This window comes from Pleurodeles waltl, chromosome 4_1 (assembly GCF_031143425.1).
Source record: "Pleurodeles waltl isolate 20211129_DDA chromosome 4_1, aPleWal1.hap1.20221129, whole genome shotgun sequence".
In the NCBI taxonomy this organism is placed as follows: Eukaryota; Metazoa; Chordata; class Amphibia; order Caudata; family Salamandridae; genus Pleurodeles; species Pleurodeles waltl.
Window position 1 is genome coordinate 871,888,422 of NC_090442.1, and position 25,490 is coordinate 871,913,911.

General features: G+C 47.8%; 1 protein-coding gene across 2 annotated transcripts in view; it reads left to right on the plus strand.

Moving 5' to 3' along the window:
- The window catches only part of LRRIQ1 (leucine rich repeats and IQ motif containing 1), a 1,566,481-nt gene that overhangs the window by 1,072,854 nt on the left and 468,137 nt on the right, over positions 1 to 25,490 (plus strand). For both annotated transcript variants that reach the window (XM_069229624.1, XM_069229625.1), the window contains one exon: positions 17,466 to 17,554. In XM_069229624.1, coding sequence (XP_069085725.1) covers positions 17,466 to 17,554 — 89 coding nt within the window. The remainder of the gene's footprint in view (positions 1 to 17,465; positions 17,555 to 25,490) is intronic.

The window sequence follows — 25,490 nt, forward strand, 5'->3', positions numbered from 1 at the left end:
ATTACTTGGGCCAGGTCGTTCTTGATTTTCTCGAGAACTCTGGGCAGAAGTGTTATGGGTGGAAAGGCGTACAGGAGGCCTGAACTCCACTTGCGGCGAAAAGCTTCGCCTAGCGATAGCTGCCCTGGAAACTCCAACGTGCAATATTGGCGACATTGCGCATTCTCTTCAGAGGCAAACAGATCTAACCAAGGCTTTTCCCACTGCTGAAAGAGTCCTTGCGCCACCTCCGAATGGAGACACCATTCGTGATCCGCTAAGCATCTCCGGCTGAGTTTGTTCGCTCTGACATTCAACAAACCTGCCAGATATTGAACCACCAGGGTTATGCCCTGATGTTCCAGCCACTTCCAGAGACGTAGAGCCTCTTGACAAAGAGTCCATGACCCCATTGCAATACCACATCACGGTAGTGTTGTCCGTGAACACCTGCACTATCTTCCCTTTCACAACAGGGAGAAATGTCTTTAATGCTCCCAGAGCTCTGTTTTTTCTGATTTTTACCCTTTCTCCAGGGCATGTCATTTTGCTTAGACAATCAGAAAAAAGTTGGTTCTTCCATGACTCTGCGCTTCTGGCGTGGGAAGCTGTGGAAAAGAACTGACGTACGCGTGCTGGGGTGGTGCCTATATAGAAGGCCGTGACGTCACAGACCGCGCCAACGACACCACGCGGAGCCAGACAATGCACGCGGATCCGAACGATGCCACCCGACGGCGCGCGCAGGGTACTGCTCAACAGAGAAATTTTGGATTCTAAGCTGACGCCAGGGAATTCTAAGGTAAGGAATCTGCAGCTAGATAGAGTCTCTACCAGATAATTCGTTACCGAAGGTAAGTAACTTGTTCGGCAGGAATTGCCTCTGGAGTAAGACAGTCTGTTCTGTCAGATTGCCAAACGGGATCAGCATTCCCTGGCACTGCATCTCACCAAATGTTTGTCTCCCTGCTGTCAACCAGTGACCTAGCTGTCTCTCTGTGAAGCAGGTGTATGGATCACCATGGGTGATTCCCACCAGGGGAATAGCTGGTGCTTAAGGAGCCCTGGTCTTTGTTTTCCTAAGTGTCTTCCGCCAGTTGGCAAGGGCTGACGGTGGTAGCGCACCTGGTTGGGGGCACCGAAGGCTAGGTTTCAGTATTGTAGCTAGGAGTCTTCTCTGATTCAGGTCCCCTGCGGCAAGATCGATCTGTGAGAGGTCCATAATGCTGAGCCACTGTGTAGGCCATTGTAGCTAGGCCGCTAAAAAATAGAGCTCAAAATCAGGTACTCCAAGCCCCCCGTCTCTGGTGGCAAACAGAGAGTGACCAAGGTCACCCACTGACGTCCACAGTCCCATAATAGTTCCGGAACTAGTACATCCAATGGCTGGAACCAGGAGGCAGGAAGCGAAATGGGGAGGTTAACAAAATATTAGAGTAGCCTGGGGAGCATCACCATCTTAGTGAGGGAGATGCATGCCATAATAGGTAAGTAGAGGGAGTGCCAGAATGTGACAACAAACCATAGCACCCAGAGCGCCTTCCCCACATTGCCCTCCCGGAGATCCTGAAGATCATGGTGTAAGGAAATGCCTCCTTGGCATGGTTACCCCCTGACTTTTTGCCTTTGCTGATGCTATGTTTGAATTGAAAGTGTGCTGAGGCCTGCTAACCAGGCCCCAGCACCAGTGTTCTTTCCCTAACCTGTACTTTTGTATCCACAATTGGCACACCCTGGCATGCATATAAGTCCCTTGTAACTGGTACCTCTGGTACCAAGGGCCCTGATGCCAGGGAAGGTCTCTAAGGGCTGCAGCATGTCTTATGCCACCCTGGAGACCCCTCACTCAGCAACAGACACACTGCTTACCAGCTTGTGTGTGCTAGTGAGAACAAAATGAGTAAGTCGACATGGCACTCCCCTCAGGGTGCCATGCCAGCCTCTCACTGCCTATGCAGTATAGGTAAGACACCCCTCTAGCAGGCCTTACAGCCCTAAGGCAGGGTGCACTATACCATAGGTGAGGGCACCAGTGCATGAGCACTGTGCCCCTACAGTGTCTAAGCAAAACCTTAGACATTGTAAGTGCAGGTTAGCCATAACAGTATATGGTCTGGGAGTCTGTTTTACACGAACTCCACAGCACCATAATGGCTACACTGAAAACTGGGAAGTTTGGTATCAAACTTCTCAGCACAATAAATGCACACTGATGCCAGTGTACATTTTATTGTAAAATACACCACAGAGGGCACCTTAGAGGTGCCCCCTGAAACCTAACCGACTATCTGTGTAGGCTGACTGGTTCCAGCAGCCTGCCACACTAGGGACATGTTGCTGGCCCCATGGGGAGAGTGCCTTTGTCACTCTGAGGCCAGTAACAAAGCCTGCACTGGGTGGAGATGCTAACACCTCCCCCAGGCAGGAGCTGTAACACCTGGCGGTGTCACAGCACAGCAGGACACTCCAGCTAGTGGAGTTGCCCGCCCCCTCCGGCCACGGCCCCCACTTTTGGCGGCAAGGCTGGAGGAAACAAAGAAAACAACAAGGAGGAGTCACTGGCCAGTCAGGACAGCCCCTAAGGTGTCCTGAGCTGAAGTGACTCTAACTTTTAGAAATCCTCCATCTTGCAGATGGAGGATTCCCCCAATAGGATTAGGGATGTGACCCCCTCCCCTTGGGAGGAGGCACAAAGAGGGTGTACTCACCCTCAGGGCTAGTAGCCATTGGCTACTAACCCCCCAGACCTAAACACGCCCTTAAATTTAGTATTTAAGGGCTCCCCTGAACCTAAGAATTTAGATTCCTGCAACTAACAAGAAGAAGGACTGCTGAGCTGACAAACCCCTGCAGAGGAAGAACAGAAGACACCAACTGCCTTGGCCCCAGACTTACCGGCCTGTCTCCTGCCTTCCAAAGAAACCTGCTCCAGCGACGCTTTCCAAAGGACCAGCGACCTCTGAATCCTCTGAGGACTGCCCTACTTCGAAAAGGACAAGAAACTCCCGAGGACAGCGGCACTGCTCCAAAAGAACTGCAACTTTGTTACAAGGAGCAGATTTAAAGACCCCTGCAACTCCCCGCAAGAAGCGTGAGACTTGCAACACTGCACCCGGCGACCCCGACTCGACTGGTGGAGAACAACCAACTCAGGGAGGACCCTCCGGCGACTCTACGACTGTGAGTAACCAAAGTTGTCCCCCCTGAGCCCCCACAGCGACGCCTGCAGAGGGAATCCCCAGGGTCCCCCTGACCGCGACTGTCTGAACTCCATTTCCCGACGGCTGGAAAAGACCCTGCACCCGCAGCCCCCAGCCCCTAAAGAAACGGAACTTCTGTGCAGGAGTGACCCCCAGGAGGCCCTCTCCCTTGCCCAGGTGGTGGCTACCCCGAGGAGCCCCCCCCTTGCCTGCCTGCATCGCTGAAGAGACCCCTGGGTCTCCCATTGAAAACTGAAGGAAACCCGACGCGTGTTTGCACACTGCACCCGGCCGCCCCCGCGCTGCTGAGGGTGTACTTTTTGTGCTGACTTGTGTCCCCCCCGGTGCCCTACAAAACCCCCCTGGTCTGCCCTCCGAAGACGCGGGTACTTACCTGCTGGCAGACTGGAACCGGGGCACCCCCTTCTCTCCATTATAGCCTATGTGTTTTGGGCACCTCTTTGACCTTTGCACCTGACCGGCCCTGAGCTGCTGGTGTGATAACTTTGGGGTTCCTCTGAACCCCCAAAGGTGGGCAACCTTGGACCAAAAACTAAAACCTGTAAGTGACTTACTTACCTGTGAAAATTAACAATAACTTACCTCCCCCAGGAACTGTGAAAATTGCACTGTGTCCACTTTTAAAACAGCTTATTGTGTTTTATGTAAAAAGTATACATGCTAAAGTAATGATTCAAAGTTCCTAGAGTACTTACCTGCAATACCTTTCAAATGAGATATTACATGTAAAATTTGAACCTGTGGTTCTTAAAATAAACTAAGAAAATATATTTTCCTATAACAAAACCTATTGGCTGGATTTGTCTCTGAGTGTGTGTTCCTCATTTATTGCCTGTGTGTATGTACAACAAATGCTTAACACTACTCCTTTGATAAGCCTACTGCTCGACCACACTACCACAAAATAGAGCATTAGTATTATCTCTTTTTGCCACTATCTTACCTCTAAGGGGAACCCTTGGACTCTGTGCATGCTATTCCTTACTTTGAAATAGCACATACAGAGCCAACTTCCTACACATGGTATATCTGAATACCAAGGTAGCAGAACGAGTGGGGTGCCCAGGTGACATCAGCTGGACAAGAGACTAGGCTGACTATGCCGCGGACCATCGGGTAAACGCACGTCTTCCTGTGGTTCAGGCGGAGGCCTGAGCAGGTGCCGAAATTATCCAACATGTCGAAAACCCGTGGCAATGTCTTTGCCCCATCCCTGAGGTATATAAGGAGGTTGTCTGCTTATAATGAGACAAAAGGAAACTTCCCATTCCTGTATATGCCCCAGTCATGTCCCACTTCTCTGAGTTGTGCTGCCAAGGGTTCAGTAGCTATAGTGAAAAGCAGTGGCGACAGCGAGCAACCCTGTCGGGTCCCTCTATGTATATTGTAACTACTAGAGATCATCTGTCCCGTCTTAACCCTTACAGTAGGGTGTGAGTATGGTAACTTGACCCAGTCTCCCCAGGTGTTCCCCAGTCCCATCCGCATCATGATGTCCCCCAGGAATTTCCAGCTGACGGTATCGAAGACCTTCTCTAGGTCTTCCGAAACAATCATGTCTGTTGGCCTTGGGGGATTAGTGTTGTCATAGAACAGGGAGTAGGACCTACAGAGGTTATGAGAGGTGCCCTGGGTAGGTATTAATCCATTATGGTCATTGTGTATCAAAGTGCACATGTGGGGCAGCATTCTAGTAGCCATGGCTTTGCTAAGTATCTTAGTCTGTATTCAGCATGGACAGTGGCTGAAAATCCGTGACTCCCATGTCCGTTTGCGTAGATTTAGGCAACGGGACAACCATGGCTTTCCAGGTTGAGGCCGGCATAACCTTAGCCACCTAGGCTTCGGTATACACCTTCACGAGCCTCGGTGCTAGTTTTCCACTATACAGTTTATGGAACTCTGGGGGTAGGCCATCAGATCCCGTGGTCTTACCTGACTCCAAGGTCGTTATGGAAGCCTTAACCTCCTCTATTGTCAGATTTGCCCCCAGTGCATCCCTATCTGTCTCTGAGAAAACACTCTGAGGGAGGGCAGCCAATAAGCCCTCAGAACTATTGAGCATGTCCATTTGTGAGGGACTGTAGAGTGAAATGTAGTAGGTTATAAATTCCATATTTATCTGAGTAGGTGAGTAGAGGTAGTACCCCCTGCGGTGACCAATCTGGTAATCCGTGTGTCCCCGTTCCCAAGTGAGCCAACCAGCCCAGCACTTTCCCCGCCTGCCCCTCCTCCTCATGCACCCTACTGATATACTTCTTATATTCATGGCATCGGAGGCGCTCCAATATTATATAGTTCCCTAGTCTCTAGTAGTCTCCTCTTTGCCCCAGAGATGCCGTCATTGTCACATTGGTGTAGGGTAGTCTTTAGTCTTATGATGTCCAGCTCAAGGTCTCATCTAATGCCCACCATTTGTCCCAAGCTTTGTCCTCTTAATACCACTTTTAGGGCCTCCCCCTCAATTCCCCCCCTAGATGCCACCCCAGGGTTCAACGACAAGTATTCAGGCAGCCTGGTCATCAATGCCTCCCGGTAGACATCGTCCTCTAAGGCATTGGAGTGCAGCCGCCAGGTCCTCTCTTGTAAGGAAAGGAGCAGAGAACTGTGATCACATATGGTCCGACCAAGGTGTTCTGTCTGTGTGAACATACCACTAATGGAGGCAGAACATATAATGCAATCTATTCTAGTGTGCATGTGGTAGAGGTGGGAGTAATATGAGTAATCTCTGACCAGGGGGTTTTGAAGGTGCCATATGTTCACCATGCCTTACTGTTTTCTCAAGTTTTCCATGCCTGCCACCACCCTAACTGTCGTTGCGCCCTGCAGTGACAGAGTCGAACGGTCCAGGTCACCGTTGAAATCTCCCCCTATGAGGAACGGGACGTCACTGAATCTTGTCAGGTGGGCAGATACAGAATGTAAAAAGGGGATCTGCTCTTAGTTAGGTGCATGTGTACTCCCCAACTCTACAAGCTTACCAAAGAGGCGTCCCTCCCTCAGTATGTAACGGCCTTCTTTGTCCACATCCACTTACGAGGCCTCGAAGGGTACCCCCGCTCTCACCCAGATTGCTGCCCCCTTGCAAATGCGGAGTATTTAGTTGTGAATATCTGCCCCCGCCAGCGCCTACGGATGCGTTCTACTTCCTCCTGGGTGAGGTGTGATTCCTGCAGCATGGCAATGTGTACCCCCTTATGTTTCATATAGGAGAGAATTTTATGACGTTTGCCCACCGAGCGCAATCCCCGGACATTTCAGGATATTATTTTAAGAGTAAAATGCGTGTCCGCCATACCCACTAATTAGCGCTGCATGTAATCTTAGTCCTCATCCTTCCATGTCGCCCCACAGGACACCCCAGTATTACAGTGTGCCTCCATAAGTAACCACTGGCTAAAACAGGTAGAACAAACACACTCCAACTCCCCTCCTCAAGGCCATCCAAACCATGTAAACTAGTGTGTAATCGTTCATTGTCATCATCCAGCTAGATGAACCGGCAGTTGATTGGGGGCGGTGTTCCAGAGCATCAGGGTCACCCCTCAGAGGTCGACCCGGGTCCTTCATCCAACAACCAGGCACAGGCGAAGGGAGGGTCCCATCCCATCAAGCGATGTCATCCACAGTCTGGGGTGTCATTCAGGGAAGCCCTTCAATCATGCTAGCTAGAGTCATCATCTATGGACATTGCCAGGGAGTCCTGGTCAGGCCTGGGCTCCCCATCTGAAAGTCTCGCCTCCAACAGGGAGGCCGCCACCTGCAGGGCTGCCTTTTTCCTCTGGCTTGTCTGTTGCTGTGTCAGTTTCATCACTCAGGTATTTCCCACTAGGTCTCGTGTGCGCCGCCTCTTACCTCGGCGCCGGGGTGGGCTGTGTTCGTTGTTCTTTGCTCTGTCGGTACCTACCCGGTAAGTCTCAAGCCAAGCACAAGCTTTGTCCGGATCTTGGCAAAATGGAGTTTGGCATGATCTCCAATTTGAAGGAAACATCAACGAGTATCTGATTCCCTCGTCACGCAGCACTCGTTTCACCGCCAGCCATGCCCACCTCAAACGGGCCCTCTTCACGTGCTCTCTGCAGCAGGAGGTCACGGTCTCTGTAGTGTAGGAGCTTACCCACTATGGGTCTAAGCCCACAGGGTACCCTTTCCAGAGCAAAAAACAGCATATGGGGCCAGTCCTCCATAATAGATCGCAGCCATTGTTTGAGGTAAGTCACTGCATCTGGCCCCTCTGTGTTTTTTGGGAGCCCCACAATGCGTACGTTATTACGTCTGCTGCAACCCTTAGCATCCTCAGCACGATGTTCAAGTTTTTGGATCCGGTTTGTGAGTTGGACAATTTGGAATTTCATTTCCTGGTGAGCAGGCTGCAGGTCCCCCAGCACTTCCTCTGCATCCTTCACCCTGTCAGACAACTTGTGATGGCCTGTGCGTAGGTGGCCTAGTTCAGCAGATACCTTGCCTATCTCTTGGCTCAGGGTTGATTTAGTATCCTTGATTGCCCCCAGGATCCTATTAATGGTACCTTGCATGTTCGAGGGCGCAGGATCTTCGCTCGCTTCTCTGTCTGTCCATTGGCGACCTGGGTCTGAGGCAGCCAGGCTTTGTCCCTGTGATTTAGTTCGGGGTTTCCCTATGGTCAGCGTGTGCCAGCTGTTAGGTGTGGGGCTGGCACTGCTGTGCACCGAAGCAGGTTCCAGGGCAGCGGGGCAGGCCTGGCATGGACTCCAACTCCCACCGGACCGATGCGGCCCACAGGACCCTCGGCACAGCAATTCTAAGAGGTGCCCAGATGGCTCAAATTTAAGGGGCCTACTCAGCGGGCACAGCCACTACAGAGTGCGTACCACCAGAATGCCTTAGCGACTCACCACTGGGGGTCCAACGGAAGATCCGTCTCAGCAACAGTGCACTGGTGGTCTGGTGGGGACAGCCACAACACCGTGGCCCCTCCAATCAGTCTCCTTCCAGCCCCCAGAGGCCAGAGTTCAGGTGCAGGAGAATAAACAGTCTCGGTGGGTCCAGGCCCGCCGTCTCTCAGACCAGCGACGGGACTCCAATCCCGCTTGCACTGCCGCAACTGAAGTGAGGCCCGCTCCCCCTCTGATGGCAAGGCCGGTGGTGTGCACGGTTCTGATCCCCCTCGGTGCTCCAACCGGTGTCAGATCCAGCACAACAACAGTCCAAGCTACGCCTGGGCGCCAGCTGAGGACACCTCCCTCTGTGGCATGCAGAATGGCATCCAGAATGAGGATCCTGCTCCAGGTAGCCACCGGTAGCTCCAGGGGAGAGGAGGCCCGCACTCATGGCCCTTCCTCCTGGCAGGGCCGTCCCATGCTCACAGCAGCTGGCTCGGGACCAGTAAGGCTCCTGCGGCCTCCTCCCCACCCCATCTGATGTGATCAGGGGCCCACTCACGTGCTCCACTCCTCCTCTGCGCCTTACACCCGCTTTGTATTGCGCTTCACTCCTGGCAGGAGGGCTCAGCCACGCTCCTCACAGCGTTTGGCCCCCGCGCCGCCAATGGCAGGCAGATCCGGCCCCAGGGCATCCATTATCCGACCGTGCCTGCCAGTCTGCTCAGGCACAGGCTGCACCGACCGCACCGGTTGCCCAGGCGGTCCTCACTCTCTCGGGCTGCACGTCCCACCGACGCAGTCCACCTGCCAACTCTTTACCCCTCTACCAGATGGTGGGGGCCCTATCCGCTCACACAGGTTCAGGATTTTTGGCGGCCCGACCCAGAGATCCCATATCATGAGGCCACCATCTTCGCTAGCCAAGCTTCGCCCCCTCTGCTCTTTTGCCTATTGTGATGTTGTCTACAATTTTCTCCCATCCTTCCAAAGCATTCTCTTGTCTAAGAATGTTTCTGATCCCTCCCTGTGTGCATCTGTTGGGGTTTCCTCTGGGTGTTGGCTCTTGTGAACTTCTGATTTCTGTCCCATTTATATGATATTCTCTCGAGAGGCCTCCTGTTGTTGTCCCCCATCTCTCCAGAGGCCTTGTCTCCTGTCCTTTTTCGCCCATCTGTCCAGGGTCCTTGTCTCTTGTTTTTCATGGATACCCCTAACCCCACATTTCTCACCTTACAGTACTTCCCAGGAGCCAGACTGGTTCCAGAAACGTTTCTTTGCTGTGGTCCTGAGCATCTTTAGGTGGTGCAGTCCAGCTAAATGTTGGCTCCATACTGTCCTGGAAGTGATGCAGCATAGCCGCTTATAAGTGTCATCCCTGCGTCCTGACTTCAGGATCTTTTTTTTGTGACTTCCAAATTAGATCCAGGGTTCTGTTCACAATTTTGTCAGTCTTCCAACAACTTCTGAATACCAGTGTGATAGAGAACAATGTCCCCACCCAAAACTCTTGGTTTCAAATTATTCCAGGACTGCAGAAAGCAGATATCAGTCATGGAGTTTCATGAGGTGTGTGTCTGGAATTGGGCCATGGCTCTAAGTTGTGAAATAAATGTGCCCTCTTGCGACTGAACACCATCAAGGAAGCTATGCTGTAGATTGTTGGCGTGCTTCCAGTTCCGTCTTGTGTGCCTTCAGGACCTAAGGATCTGCATGGACCCAAAGTCGGGTAACCGCCAGTAGATCTGTCCTCTGCACCGTCTGACCTCTTAGGACCTGCTTTGGGACCTGTACCGACACCGGTATAGGCTTCTACTCCAGTTCCAAGATCTGTGTCATTCCCTCCCAGTTCGACACCAGTGCCAACCGCACTGGCACTGGCACTGGAAGATTATACTCTTCTAATACCGATGTTGGACACTAAGCCAGCTTCGGCTAGATCTTGATCGATGCCGCGGTGCAAGATTACAAAAGCGCAGCTGGCTCTGATCCGATGTCTTCACCAGAGCATACATGTCATCAGAGGCTCCATTATAATTTTGGCTCTGATTAGGAGGAAGGGGCACCTTGAGTTGTAGATGATGGTAGTTGATGCCTTTTAAATGGATTTGCAAGAGATCATTGGGCTCAGTACCTCCCCTGACTTGTCAACAGAGGAAAGGGCCTCCATTACAGTTATGGTTTGGAGGGCAGCTGAGGTTATGGGTGTACAGCTGCCCCAGTCAAGAACAAATTAACATCTTGACAGACATTTTGCAGCCTTTTCCAGCTACGCCTGAGCACTTGCTCCCTTTTAGTGAGACCCTTGCTGGCTATTTGGACATAGCCCTGTTCCTGCCCATCCAATAATAAGCAGGTGGCCAGGCATCACAGACTGTCTCCTGGTGATCCTAAGTTTCTTACCAACTCTCCTACTTCAAACAGCCTTGTGTTTTGGGCTCAATCAGTAAAGTTTCTCCAAATTAACTTCCCACAATGTCCCTGGATAGGGATTCCAAGAGGACTGATTCTTTGGCAAGTGCATGTTTTCCTCTGCCAGTGTGTCATTTTAGTTGGTGAATGATGTTTACCTACAGGATTGTTGTGCACATACCCTGTGAGACATGGCCAACAACAGTTTGCCTGCAATCCTGGAAGACTTTTGGATATCTTTGGCTCAGACAATTCACTATGGACAAGACATGGCCAAATATATTATCTGCACTGGTCTTGATATTACTTATTGGCTGGAGAAAGCAATTGGCACCTGTTTTGTACTTCGTCGACACATGGATGCACCCCACAGGATTATCTGGTGATGTACAGGCCTCCCTCATGGGTATGACTTTGATGGGTCATGTTTTTTCAGTGAGAAGGCTGAATATGCATTGGAGAACTTTAGGGAAAGTAGAGCAGTGGCCTGCTCCTTGGGTATGTTGATCCCTGCCAAGCAGTTTCCAAACCAATTCAAAAGGTTCAGAGGCAATTCCACAGGGCTGGTGTATACACAGAGACAGTCTCCCTGATGGATATTGCAGTCACTCAGTCCTTTTGAAGCTGTGGATGCAGGTCTGGTAGGCAGCATTCGGACTAGCAGGGGCATCAATCCGCCCAGTGCTCTTTTCCTGCTGCAACAACCACCAAACCACTTTAGTTTGCCCTTAGTGGTCTTTGCCCTTCCAGTGTGGGCAGAATTCATAATTTCTTCCCAGGGTAGTGCTCCATAATGTCCAACTGATGCGCCTTACAAATCATTCAACATGGATATGCTCTGCCTTTTTTTTTTGCCCCACCAAAAATTCTCCTCACGTCTGAGCGAATTTCAGGATAGTACCTTCCGTTCTTGTGTGAGAGGTACAAGTGTTACTGTGTAAGAGTGCTATTGAGAGGGTATCAGACTCCGAGAGAGGCGAGGGTTGTAAATCTTGCTGTTTCCTTGTGCAAAAGATGATAGTGGTCTCAGGCCTATTTTGGACTTTCAGCCTCTAAATGCTCATGCTAGCCCAGGTCCTGTCTGCCATGGACCCGTGCGAGTGGATGGTGTTCTTGGTCCTGCAGGATGCATATTTTCTGCCCTGTAGTCCAACAAATGTTACTTGTGGTTCAGTTTTTATGTGCTCTCCTTCGGCATCACCATTGCCCATCTGTGTTCAAAAAAAGTGATGGCAGTGGTTGCTACCCACCATTAGAAGTCTGGAATACCGGTTTTCCCTAGCCTTGACGACTGGCTGTTGAAGATTGACTCACCACAGTCAGTTATAGCTCACCGTGGTCAGTCGTAGGTCCCCTCCAGATGACGTTGAACCTCCTGACATCATTGGGGTTCACACCTGACTACTTTGCAGAAGCTGCCATCCAGTGGAGCCATCCCGACATCGGGCTGTGCTGTGACCCTGATGTTTCAGTCTCAGTCTTGGATCTGAATGAGAGCAACTCTGAGGCTTCTAAGCCTTCTGCATCTTCCTTGTTAGCTATGCCAGATGTTACAAGCAGGTTCTGCAATGGAATCTGATTTTCTAATGGGCCCAGCATCAAGGAAATCCAACAGATGTCATTCAGAATTGGAAGGAGATGGATTTCGATCTCCACTGGCAGCTGCTCTAATGCAGTTGGTCCAGCAGCAGGTCCCTCTCTCTTCCCTATCCAGAGCTGGTGGTGGTGATGAATGCGTCATTGCTGAGCTGGGCAGAACATCTGGGGGAGGTGGATGTTAAAGAAATCTGGTCCCCAACAGAAGCCCAGCTGAACATCATTTTGTTGCATTGTGGACCATTCATTTTGCTCTGAAGATATTCCTCCCAATCTTCAAGGAGAGGCTAGTACAGGTTCTCACGGATAACACCACCGCCGTGTGGTATTCCAATAAGCGGGGCAAAGTGGGATCCTGTGCCAGTAGGCTCTGCGCCTTTGCAGTTGGTTGGAGCGCTAGGGCATTTCACTGATTACAAACCATCTGGCAGAGTCCCTGAATGCCATAGTGGATGAGCAGAACAGGCAGCATATGGCAGGTAAAGAGTGACGTCTACATCCTGAAGTGGCACAGTGCACCTTCCAACAGAGGGGAAACCCCTGACTATATCTTTTGCCACCATTAAGAGTATGCAATATTGAAGGTTTTGCATGCTGGAGTTTTAATAATAGCACTAGTTTAAAGATACTGGCTGGAATATAGCATGGGGTATATAGCATATACACCTTTCTGCCTCTGGGCCCTCATGACCTGAGTTCTGAAAAAGATCAAGAATGATCAGGCCCAAGTCATCCTAGTGGTTCTGGACTGGGCGAGGAGAGTGTGGTACCCAGAACTTTAGGGCATGAGCATCTGTCCTCTGATCAGGCTACCACATCTGGAGTATCTTCTGTCACAGCAAAAGGACAGGGTCCTCTGCTCATATCTGTGCAATCTATACCTACATGTGTGGAGGTTGATCAGTGGCAATTTACTGAGTTTGTGTTGCTAATTGAGGTGGTGGATGTCTTACTTGCGGTCAGGCACCCTTCCAAGAAATCCATTTATGCACCTTTCAATACAAATCTGGAGCTCTGCTTTTGCCTATTTTAGTTTTTAACAAGATTGTGATTGTCAAAAAATGTTACCACTGTCCTAAAGGTGACAGGATTCAAAATATGTCTTACTTGTCACAAGCAGTGTTGGTTATTGACATGCACAATGTTGGTCTGTGGTGTCTCAACACCAATCATGAGTTTAAGTCCTGCGACAAATGCTCTGTGATGCACCAGACGTCTGTCTGGGATCGGAAAGCCAAACTCAATGTCATCCTCATCAGCAAGTAGAAGGTGACAATCTACACTCACCCTTGAGGGAAAGTTCTTATAGGCAGTGGCTTCACCTTCCTCTTTGAATCCAATACTGATTCTTGAGCTAATACGTCTGAGTTCCGTGGGCCATAATCAAATCCTCAGTAGGTCACAGCCTTCCAGGAGGACTTCTTTGTTGCAGTTCTTAACATTTGTCATCCCTTTGACAGTGCAGCTGGTTGCAGTGACATCAGTTGTGGATCTTGTTTTAGTGCCAACCTTGGATTCTGGTTCTTCAGCAAGAGTTCAACCTACAAAGGTGGAGCTCAGATTGAGGAGGGTTCTCCTCTGGTTCCTCTTCCCTGAAAACAGTACGTTAGAAGGTGAAAGCCATTTTTGTTTCAAATGCTATTCGATGCAGGTTAGTTGCTTCCTCCTCATTACACTAATCTTGGTCTATACCTTAATTTTTTTAATGTCAGTGACCTGGATATTTGACTGAATCTTCTTTGGATTTGCTTCTGGGACCCCAACTGAGAAAATACCTAAGTTGCTGCAATGTTTTGGAGAGCAGCACAAGTTTCGAAGCGGCGGTTCCTGAGTGAGGAAACTAAGGCTAACATACTGACAGTGATACTTCAACTTGGATGTTCTGTCTCTGAGCCTGTTACCATACAGTACAGCTTTGGTGGACCTGATTTTGGCAGCCTGATAGAAACCCTTTTCAAACCCTTTAGTGAGTCGCCTCATTGCTAGGCACCATAGTACAGCTCTTGGGGACCTAAAATTATTTACAGAGTCCCCTACACCTGAGTCTTGTATTACAAACCTCTACTTGTAAGGTCAATCCAAACTTTTTTAGGACCACTGCACCAGAATGAGTGTCTAAGCATATTGATGCAATGTGCCTGAAAGTTTTCTCTTCAGGCAGTCTAGAACTATGCTCCTTGAACTGTTGTTAAATCCTGACCAACTATTGTCACACTTTGTCAGACATGGCACATGAAGTTTTGCCCATTCTGCTGGATGACTTCCAAAATGTCTCTGCTCTAACGGTTCAGGTTGGCAGCGATGCTGCCAGGCACATTTTGAGTTGCACACCACTAGCTGGTTTGCCCATGCCATGGAGAGCATCATCACCATCCGGTAACACGCTCACTGGATGCGCTCCACCAGATTTTCCAGAGATGTCCAAACTTCCATGATGGACACGCCTTTTGACAGGGCTGGAGTTTTCAGCAAAAAAAACTGATTATACCTCCAAACATTTTAGGAATAGCTGAGTAACTGTGCACTCATGCGTTTGTCTTTCCCTTCCTCCAATTCCACCAGCAGTGCAAGAACCTGAGGGGCTACTCAAGGACCTTGTCTTCCAATGAAAACCTTGACATTCTGATCCAGTAACTTATGCAGCCATTTTGGGGCCAGAGCAGGTGCCAGGGGTTAGGGGCCACTCGTCTGGTCTTCTCCAGGCTTTAGGTTGCCCTTGAGCAGACATCTGTACCCAGTTAGAGGCCAGATTCGACATTGCCTACTGAACAGGAGTTTCATCATGTGACACCAATGGGTCCTTGAAATTGTCCATGCTGGCTGTGCCATTCCCTTTCTGGGCATCTCTACTTAAGATCCCCTTGATTTTACATTGATTCAGTGTTCTAATCCTATTTAGGGAGTTACTGATGTTGCTTGCCAAGGGTTTGATTGAAGTAGCACCTGAAGCAGGATGGAGGACGGGATGCTACTCACAGTTCTTCCTAGTACCTGAGATGGATGAAGAACTGAGGCCAGTTCTAGATCTCAGGATGATGAACTCAATCCTCAGAGGAGAGTTCAACATTGGGACACTCGCACAAATAGAGCTGGCTTTGGATCATGAGGATTGAGTGTCATCCTTGGGCCTGCAGGACATGTAATTTCACGCGCCAGCCCTTCATTCGCACAGGAAATATCCTTGCTTTTATCTATCCCTCAGATCTTTACAAAGGTGATGTTATTGGTTACCTCCAATCTTTGGAGGTAGTGTATATACATTTTTCTGTACCTTGATGACGGGCTGTTGAAAGGAAGCCTGCCTCAGCTAGTGTTAGATCACCTGCAGAGGACAACATTGTTGTCTACTCTGAGGTTTTCCTTCAACGATTCAAAATCCCATCTGCAACCTTAACAGAGGCTTCATTGGAACCATTCAGGACATGGTCACCTTGAAGGTGTTTTGATATCTGTAGAAATTTTCATGCAATGATTTCAATGTTTTCAAAAAGACTTACTTTTCCAGCCCTAGACTCTTTGATCGACTACCATCATTCTGGCAGCTTTTGCCTCAAGCTCTGTGGCACATGCAAGCCCTTCAATACAACCTCTGTTTCCAGTGGGCCCAACATTGGTGAAGCTTCTCAGACAAGATCCATATGTCTGATGAGGTGGTGGAGGACCTTCAGGTGTAGACGAATGACACCAGTCTATTGAGTGACAGGCCTTTCTCCTTACTCCTTCTGGAAGTCACAGTGGTGATGATTGCATTATCTCGATTTGAGAGGTCACCTGGAAAATTTGGAGACCAGCGGTCTTTGGTCTTAGTGAAGCTGCATGCCATCTGTCCGGCTTTCAAGACTTTTCTACATTCCATTGTTGGCTATCCGATCCAGGCGCTGAAGAACAGCATGACCACCATGTGGTACTGCCACAAACAGGATAGGGTGAGGTCATATGCTCTTAATACACAGACATTGAATTTGTTGCAGTTACTGACACTTCACTGGATCTCCCTGATGGTCAGTCATCTAGTGGGATCCCTTAACACCAGAGCAGAAAAGCTCAGCAGATGTCCTCTTACTAACCACCAGTGGCATCTGCATCCAGAGTGGTAGTTGGGCATCTTCACCTGGTAGGGTTCCCTTTTCATAGATTTATTTGCTAACCCTGAATATGCTTAGCGTCCAGTGTTTTGCTCTCACCATTTCCCTTCAGGGTCTTTAGGAGACATGTTCCGCCATTGATGGGATTCTGGCCTTAAATGCACATTTCCACCTCTGCCTCTGATCCCTCGAGCCCTAGCATAGAATATTCTGGTATCCCCGGATTGGCACCTGAGCATCTACCCTGTATTTTGAATTCCTCCATGGGAGGATTTGCTATACCAGCAGCGGGGCAGAGTACTTAAGTCAAACCTCCAGAATCTACACCTTCATGCGTAGAGATTGTACAGAACCAGCAAAGGCTTTCAACCATCCATTGTAAATGGTGGATGATATTTTAGCTGCCCACCGTCTTATACCAACTTCATGTATTTAGGCTGTTGGACTAGCTGTTTCCTTGTGTGAGAAGCAGCAGACTGGCCCCCCTACAGTCGACTTTGTCTGTTATTTTATTTGTATTGTCTTTATCGCGGGAAGTCTTTGTAGTGGGCACAGCTAGATTACTCATCACAGCCTCTATCCGTTTGCCTGCTCAAATCATCTCTTGTGATTTTTTTTTTTTAAAGCCCTTTCACACATTGTCCCTCCTGCTCCCTTTATTATGCCACAGTGGGACCTTAATTTGATGTTACCGTTTCTGATATGTGCTGCCTTTGAGCGCCTTTAGAGCTGTACTCTGCAGCTGTTGACATTAAAAACTTTTTTTTGCAATCCCATTTGCAGATCATGTCAGTGAGCTTCAGCCTCTTTAACGTCAGCCTCAGTATGCTACCTTTTTTCCTGAAAAGATGGTGTAGGACCTTTGCATCCTTTCTCCTAAAAGCGCTATCGCTTTTACATTTGCCGCAGTCCACGATGCTCTCTTAATTCTTTTCCACCCTTCATCCATCTAAAGTGGAGAAGAGACTGCACTAGTTTTAAGCATGAGCACCATGTTATGTCTGGAGGTGCTAAAGTGTCATGACTGAGTAAGCTATGCCATTTGTCGGCACGCAGGAGCTATTGCAAGAGTTTCGGGAGCCAGTCCAGCATCCCAGGGGATTCAAGATGTGTTTAAAAAAGATAAAGAATGTTACTCACGGTAAGTAACTTTTTTCATCTTTCCCACAGCTCCTCCATCCGTATTTGTAGGTTGAGCGTCTGGATAAACTGGAATGCATTAGTAAATCTCAAGATGTAGCCAGCTGAACCATTCTTGTTTCTCTGTTTACAAAACAATATATACTATTCCATCTGCTGTCTTTCTGTAGGGGCTTTAAGGATGTGACAACTGCACAATTAATGTTGAGACGAGCTCAGAAGATGAAATCAAAGCAAGCAAGGAATCGAAAATTACTAGGTGAGAAAATCACACAAACAAAGATAATTATGTATGTTCATGGTTTTTATATAAGCAAATTATCCCTGTATCCTGACGTTCATGCAACAATGTGAAATAATACGAACAAACAAAAAATGAGTCAGCTGTGATTAATAAGGCATTGCATCCTTTTGAATCAAGCATTAGCAAAATAATTATGTATAATTATAAGTGAAAGTACTTCTTCATTAATTATTTGCATTTGTGTGGATAAATCCGTTGTTTACTCCGAGAATGATTCAGTGGTGAAGTGAGTAGATAGGTGCATGAGTGCGTTGATTGATGGATGAGTCCGTGATTTAGCGCATCGATGGAAAGGTGATTGACTACATGGATGGAGGTTTGACTGAGAGCATGGATGGATGCATGAATGCTTATATAAACACATGAAAGAGCAAAAGTCCATGTGTGGTGGCAGTGTGTGGGGGTAAGGGTAGGGCTGAGAAACCGCAGCAATGACTGTAGCCGTGTGTGCAAAGAAGTGTATGGAGTAGGGGATCGACCCAATGCATAGATGTGATATATTGAATGTGTGGATGGATGCTGAGTGAGTGTATGGGAATGGATGTCTAGACTAAGGTGCTCCTACGAGTAGCTCGGAAGGTACTGGCTGCTCTCCAGCTACATGCGAGTAGCTCTTCTGTGTATATCCCAACCTAGTAAATGAAAAGCTTTTGTTTGTTTGAATTAAGTATGTTTCTAAAATTGAAAGGTCACTATTTAAAAGTAGATGTGTGTGTTTTTAGAACTAATAAGCTGTTGCTTTCAGAAACAAAATATATGTTTATGGCTGGTATTGGTAACTCATGCTGCATTGGGGAGACTTACTACTGATGATATTTCCTAGGTAGTAGAGGGCATTGTGTACACACCTGCAATGACACTTAGAGGTATTCAAATTAAATTTGATAGCTTATTTTTGATAGATTATTTCTGAAGACCTTGCTTGATGCAATGAGGTGGTCACTGCTAGTAATCCTGCATGCAACGTCCACTAATTAAATGTTGTGGGAAGACTGCTAATTTGTGTTAGTAGCTTGGAATGATTGTTATAACTAAAAATGTAAGCCAAACCTGATGGCTTTGTTGACGCTTGTTTCTGATGGACCACAGTGAGAATTTCTGGAATTTTATTTTATTTTTGTATTTTTCCTAAATATTTATACCTACAGGACAGATCTTTTTACCTGTTGACTTTACAGGGAGAGTTGCCCATTATCCTCTCCTGTTTCAAATGATCTGCCAGTACACTGCAACTGAGTCCTTCATTCCATCCATGTTAAACATGTATGTCACATGTAAGTTTACAATATGTGAGTGCAGTAGGATGGGCCTGATGCATATGTGCTGGGTTTCACTGCTGCAGCACAAAAATCCATGTTTTGTATCTCCTGTATATAAATGGTATTCCAGATATAGGTTGGAGGAAGCCTGTCTGACAGTGGTGGGAATTGCAGAACTTCTCCAAAACATACCAGTGGATCTTTAAAGTGGGCCAGACTGTAGGGTGCAGTTTATAGCAGAAAGAACACTCACCCCCTCAAAGTAAAGGGGCAGTCATTGTCCCCTTCCTGCTTCATTATTCCCTAAAAGTGAAATTCCCAACAAGTTGAGATGTAGCTGTGTGAAGAAGCCTCTCGCTCTTTTGTGTCTTTGTTTTGGTGTCCCCCCTCCCCCCCACTTTCCTTCTTACGGTCCCTAGGGGACAAAGATGTGACTTGATCAATCTGGGAGGAATTTGCAGAGAGACAGGAACCACTAACAACCATACCCCAAATTGGACATGTGGAATTTACAATCTGTCTGCAGACTGAATGTAGGTAAGTTGTAGAATCTTCCACACCACTGAAGACTGAGAAATGTTTTGAACTCCAGGGTTGAGGTCACTGCAGCTGTGGGGAATTCATATATCACCTGACACCCAGGATATATTGCTTGGGGTCAAGGACAAAAAGTTTTTATGTTTTGTCCTTGTAACCAGTAGACCCAGCCCCCTGCAGCATAAAAACTTTGTCTGCCAGTTTACAGTACCACATTATGGAGCAGGGAAGGACATTGTCTGCAGTTTAGGTAATGTTTGTGTTCATATGTTAATGCTGTTCGAATTCATATTTATGGTTCACTGATGCAAAGCCTTTATTATTAGGGTGAGCGCACTACTGACACTGGTTCCAATAAAAACAATTTGAACATACGTTTGCAGAGTTTAATTATATAAGCCTACATATAATGCTTCCAGAATACTCTGATTAGATGTAAATATTTGCAGAATTTTGAAAGCAAGATTGAGGATTCTTTGCTTTCAAAATAAAATGTTCACAAAAAATGCAATTAGAATAGAAAATGTTTTGATAAATTACTGTAACATTTTTGGATACGCTTTCTTTGAAGCATCATTTAGTAAAATGAGTTGATGCATGCTAGTATGTCCAAAAAATATTCATAAAGGAAAATCAGTCTAACCAGGTTCAACAAGATTGTGGTAAACATGAAAATAAACAAAGCCAACAGGTCCAACTTTGGTCTTTGGGTTTTGTCAATGTGTGTCTTGCTTTGACACAGCTTTTGTAAAACCTTGTTGTGGTGCTGTCTGGCCCTCACCATTGTAACAAACATTGGCAAAAAGCAAAAATATTTTTTGTCCTCAAAAAACACACATTGCCACAGTAGTTCCTGGCACTGAACACAATTACTTTGTGTGCCAATATGCTCCTTGTGAAAGAGCAGATTGTTGTCACTTACGGTGAAGCCAGACAACCCAAGGATAGAGAGAGATAGAAGTTTAATAAAAACAAAAGGTCTTGGTTAACACCAGACCTGATTAGACACCCAATTCCTAAAGAAAGTCACAACAGTGATCCTAGGGTAGATGTATTTGCATTAGTGCAGTTTAACGTATTTCATGGAATCAAAAGAATTTGCACAAGTAGACCAGGAAATTGTACTCCTAGAAAATATATGTGAACTGTATTTTAGCACTAGCAAATATGCATGTATAGATTTGCTCATGGGAAAATCTGTTGAGAGTTTGCAAGTTCACATTCCCTCCAACTACTTTTATCCCCAACCCTGGAAGAAGTTTTACATCTGCCCTTGTCAGGAGTGAATTTCCAGCTTTTCTCAGTATTAGAGAAGAGATGTTGAAATCCCTTAAAACTAGCAAGTTAGTAGGTTTGTACAGACTCAAAAGGACATTCTGACCCTTGAACTATTGCTTACCGCTACCTCCAGCTGCAGTAGGTAGATCTGTGGAAAGGTGACAACATAAGGAAATTGCTATTATTCAGACCCTTCTATAGTATTAGCCATAGCGTAATCAGAGAAGCTATTATCAGAGCTCCTATATAATGAGATTGCTGCCATAATTTGTTACCCCACAACATGGCACCAAAGGGACAAGTAGATTTTTTTTTACAAGACAACTAAGTTTATGAAGCACCTTGTCACATGGACAAGTAGATATTTTGCTAAATTCCACAACCCTGCACTGAGTGCCAATTCCTGATTGCCAAGCTATGGAGCAGGAACCTAGAGGTTCTGCATCCTATTGGAAGGAGCTGCCTTGAGAGAAGGAGCTCCCAGACTACTTTAGAGGGGAACTGGAGAGTTCCTACGTGAAGGAAAGGCTGAAGGGAAAGGCCTTGAGAATTTGTATTGGAGAAACTGCACTACTAGTCCAGGTTTTTAGATCCTGTGACCCAGCTCCCTCTGCAGTTTTCCACTGAGCAAAGCAAGTAGCACATCTATGCTTGTGAACGGACACTAGGCAATTCCCCCTGACTTGACAATGTAGAACTACATAAGGTTGCCAATGAAGTCTAACACGACTATGAAGGTCAGACACAACAACAAACTGTCTTGGACAGCTTAGCACTAAAAAGAATTGCAGCTCTGGTTGGTTGTTTTATCTGAAGACAACAAAGTGTCTTTGATGGTTTAAGAAGAATCACTTCTGTGTTCACTGGTTGTAGGAAAATGCCACTGTTGGCATGGTTACCCCCTACCTTTTGGCCTTTTGTTGATGCCAGCATTGATTGGAAGTGTGCTGGGGCCCTGCTAACCAGGCCCCAACACCAGTGTTCTTTCCCTAAAACTGTACCTTCGTCTCCACAATTGGTACAGCCCCGGCACACAGTTAAGTCCCTTGTAAAAGGTACCCATGGTACCAACAGCCCTATGTCCAGGGAAGGTCTCTAAGGGCTGCAGCATGTATTATGCCACCATGGGGATCCCTCACTCAGTACATGAACACTGCCTCACAGCTGATGCGTGCTGGTGGGGAGAAAATGACTAAGTCGACATGGCACTCCCCTCAGAGTGCCATGCCCACAACCCACTGCCTGTGGCATAGGTAAGACACCCCTGTAGCAGGCCTTACAGCCCTAAGGCAGGGTGCACTATACCACAGGAGAGGGCATAGCTGCATTAGCACTATGCCCCTACAGTGTCTAAGTCAATTCTTAAACATTGTAAGTGCAGGGTAGCCATACTGAGTTTATGCTCTGGGCGTTTGTCAAAAACGAACTCCACAGTTCCATAATGACTACACTGAATACTGAGAAGTTTGGTATCAAACTTCCCAGCACAATGAACCCACACTGATGCAAGTGTGGGATTTATTGAGAAATACACACAGAGGGCATCTTAGAGATGCCCCCTGTATGCCACCTCTGCTGTTAGTGTGGGACCTACCGGTCTGTGCCAGCCTGCCACTTTCAAACGATTTTCTGACTACATGGGGTGAGTGCCTTTGTGCACTCTGTGGTCAGAAACAAAGCCTGTCCTGGGTGGAGGTGCTTCACACCTCCCCCTGCCGGAACTGTAACACCGGTGGTGAGCCTCAAAGGCTCAAGCCTGGTGTTACAGCGCCCCAGGGCACTCCGGCTAGTGGAAATGCCCGCCCCCCAGACACAGCCTCCACTTTTCGCGGCAATTACGGGGAGATAATAAGGAAAACAAAGAGGAGTCACCCCCTCAGCAAGGTCTACCCCTAAGGTGACCAGAGCTGAAGTGACCCCCTCCTTAGAAAATCCTCCATCTTGTTTTGGAGGATTTAGCCCAATAGGGATAGGGATGTTCTCCCCTCCCCCAAAGGGAGGGAGCACAAGGAGGGTGTAGCCACCGTCAGGGACAGTAGCCATTGGCTATTGCCCTGTGACCCTAACACACCCCTAAATTCAGTATTTAGGGGCGACCCTGAACCCAGGATTTTAGATTCCTGACGACATACAAAGAATGACTGCTTAGCTGAAAAACCCTGCAGAGAAGAAGGAAAACGATAGCTGCTTTGGCCCCAGCCCTACCGGCCTGTCTCCTTCTTCAGAGAACCTACACCAGCGACGCATCCTCCGGGCCCAGCAACCTCTGCCGACTCAGAGGAATGCCCTGCACCTAAGAAGGATCAAGAACTCCCGTGGACAGCGGACCTGTCCAACCAAGAAAGAAGACAAAATCTTTAAAGGGACTCCCACCTCACTCCAGAAGCGCAAGTCCTCAACACTATACACCCGACGCCTCTGGCCCGTGTCCAGAGGAACTAACTATCCAGAGAGGACCCCCCAGGCGACTCAGACGACGTGTCCATCCTGAGCTAATGTCCCTGCACCCCGACAACGATGCCTGCAGAGGGAATCCCGAGGACCCCCCTGACCGCGACTGCTCGAGACGAAGCTATCCGACACCGGGAGAAGCACTGCACCCGCAGCCCCAGTCCTGTGAGAAACCGACCACCAGTGCAGCAACGACCAGCAGGCATCCCTCATCAGTGCCCAGTTGGTAGCTGCGAAAAGTCCCCCCTGTGGCCTGCCTGCAGCGCCTGGTTGACCCCCGGGTCCCTCCATTGAATCCTATTGAACACCCAACACCCTGTTTGCCCCCTACACCCGGGGCGCCCCTGTGCCGCTAACGGTGTGTGTGGTGTCTGCTTGGGGCCCCTCCTGTGCTCTACCAAACCCCCCTGGTCTGGCTTCCGACAACGTGGGTATTTACTGCAATCAGAGCGGGACCGGAGCACCCTGCTGTCTCCATAGGCACCCATGTTATTTTGGCTCCTGGCCGACCTCTACACCTGACGGCCCCATGTTGCTGGGTGTTTGGGGTTGCCTTGAAGCCCCAACTGTGGGCTACCTATGCCCTGGAGACTGAACTTGTAAGTGCTTTACTTACCGTGATAACTAAACTGCACATACCCCCCCCACCCCAGGAACGGTTGAAAATTGCAGTGTCCATTTTAAAATAGCTTATTGCCACTTTATGAAAAACTGTGTACATTACTGATTTGATTCAAAGTTCTAACTATATCCATGCAAAGTACCTTTCATTGAATGTACTTATCTGCAATCTAAACCTTGTGGTTCTGAAAATAAATTAACAAAATAATATTTTTCTATATAAAAACCTATTGGCCAGGAGTTAAGTCATTGAGTGTGTGTTTTCATTTATTGCTTGTGTGTGTGCAACAAATGCTTAACACTACCCTCCGATAAGCCTCACTGCTCGACCACACTATCACAAATAGAGCATTAGTATGATCTATTATTGCCTCTTTCAAGCCTCTTGGGGAATCCCTGGTCTCTGTGCACTCTATATCTCATTTTGAATAGTATATACAGAGCCAGCTTCCTACATTGGTGGATCAGCGGTGGGGTCTAAGACTTTGCATTTGCTGGACTACTCAGCCAATACCTGATCACGTGACTAAATTCCAAAATTGTCATTAGAAAATTGACTTTTGAATTTTGACTATTTTTCCAAATTTTTTAAAAGTCCTGCTAGGGCCTTGTGTAATTCCCTGTTAGCATCTCTCTTTTTAAGTGTAAACGTTTTGTAAAAGTTAGGATTTAAGTACTAAAAGTAGTTTTTAATTTCTTTAAAAGTAATCCCAACTTTTAGAGATATAATGAGTAACTCAGGGGATATGGTGATGGAACTCAACCTCACCCCTTACCTGCATCTAGGGATGACAGAGCTAAGGTCCCTCTGTAAGTTAAGAAAAATTGAAACTGGGTCCAACCCTACCAAGGTCAAGCTCCAGGAGCTCTTGGCAGGGTACACTAGGGACCACCCTACTAAAGGGCAAGACCTCCCCTCAGATGGGAAAGAAGTTGAGTATATGGGGGTAGAACTCCCCCCTCCTACCCTAACTGAGGAGACTAGGGTTCCAAGACCCTGTCTCCAGAAATCCGACTCAGAGATTCTGGTTCTTCAACAGGGGAGTCCAGTCCCTCTGGGAACATTGAGGCCAGCCTCAATGAGGAGGACATCCTTTTAGCAAGGATTGCCGAAAGACTAGCTTTGGAGAAACACCTCCTAGCTATAGAAAGGAAGAGATAAGAAATGGGTTTAGCACCCAGAAATGGGGGCGGCAATATAAATAGGGTCAGAGAGAATACTGACATCGTAAAAATCCCCAAATGGATTGTTTCAAAATATGAAGAAGGTGATGATATCACCAAATGGTTCACAGCCTTTGAGAGGGCTTGTGCAACCAGAAAAGTAAGCAGATCTCACTGGGGAGCTCTCCTGTGGGACATGTTCACTGGTAAGTGTAGGGATGGACTCCTCACACTCTCTGGTAAGGATGCAGAAGCCTATGACCTCATGAAGGAAACCCTGACTGAGGGCTTTGGATTCTCAACTGAGGAGTATAGAAATAGGTTCAGGGAGGCTCGCAAAACCTCGAGCCAGTCCTGGGTTGATTTTGTTGACTTCTCAGTCAAAACACTAGCTGGTTGGATAACTGGCAGTGGAGCGCATGACTATGATGGCCTGTATAACTTATTTATGAAAAAACATCAGTTACGTAACTGCTTCAGTGACAAGTTGCATCAACATCTGGTAGTCCTAGGTCCAATTTCTCCCCAAGAATTGGGAAAGAAGGCAGACCACTAGGTCAAGACAAGGGTGACCACGACTT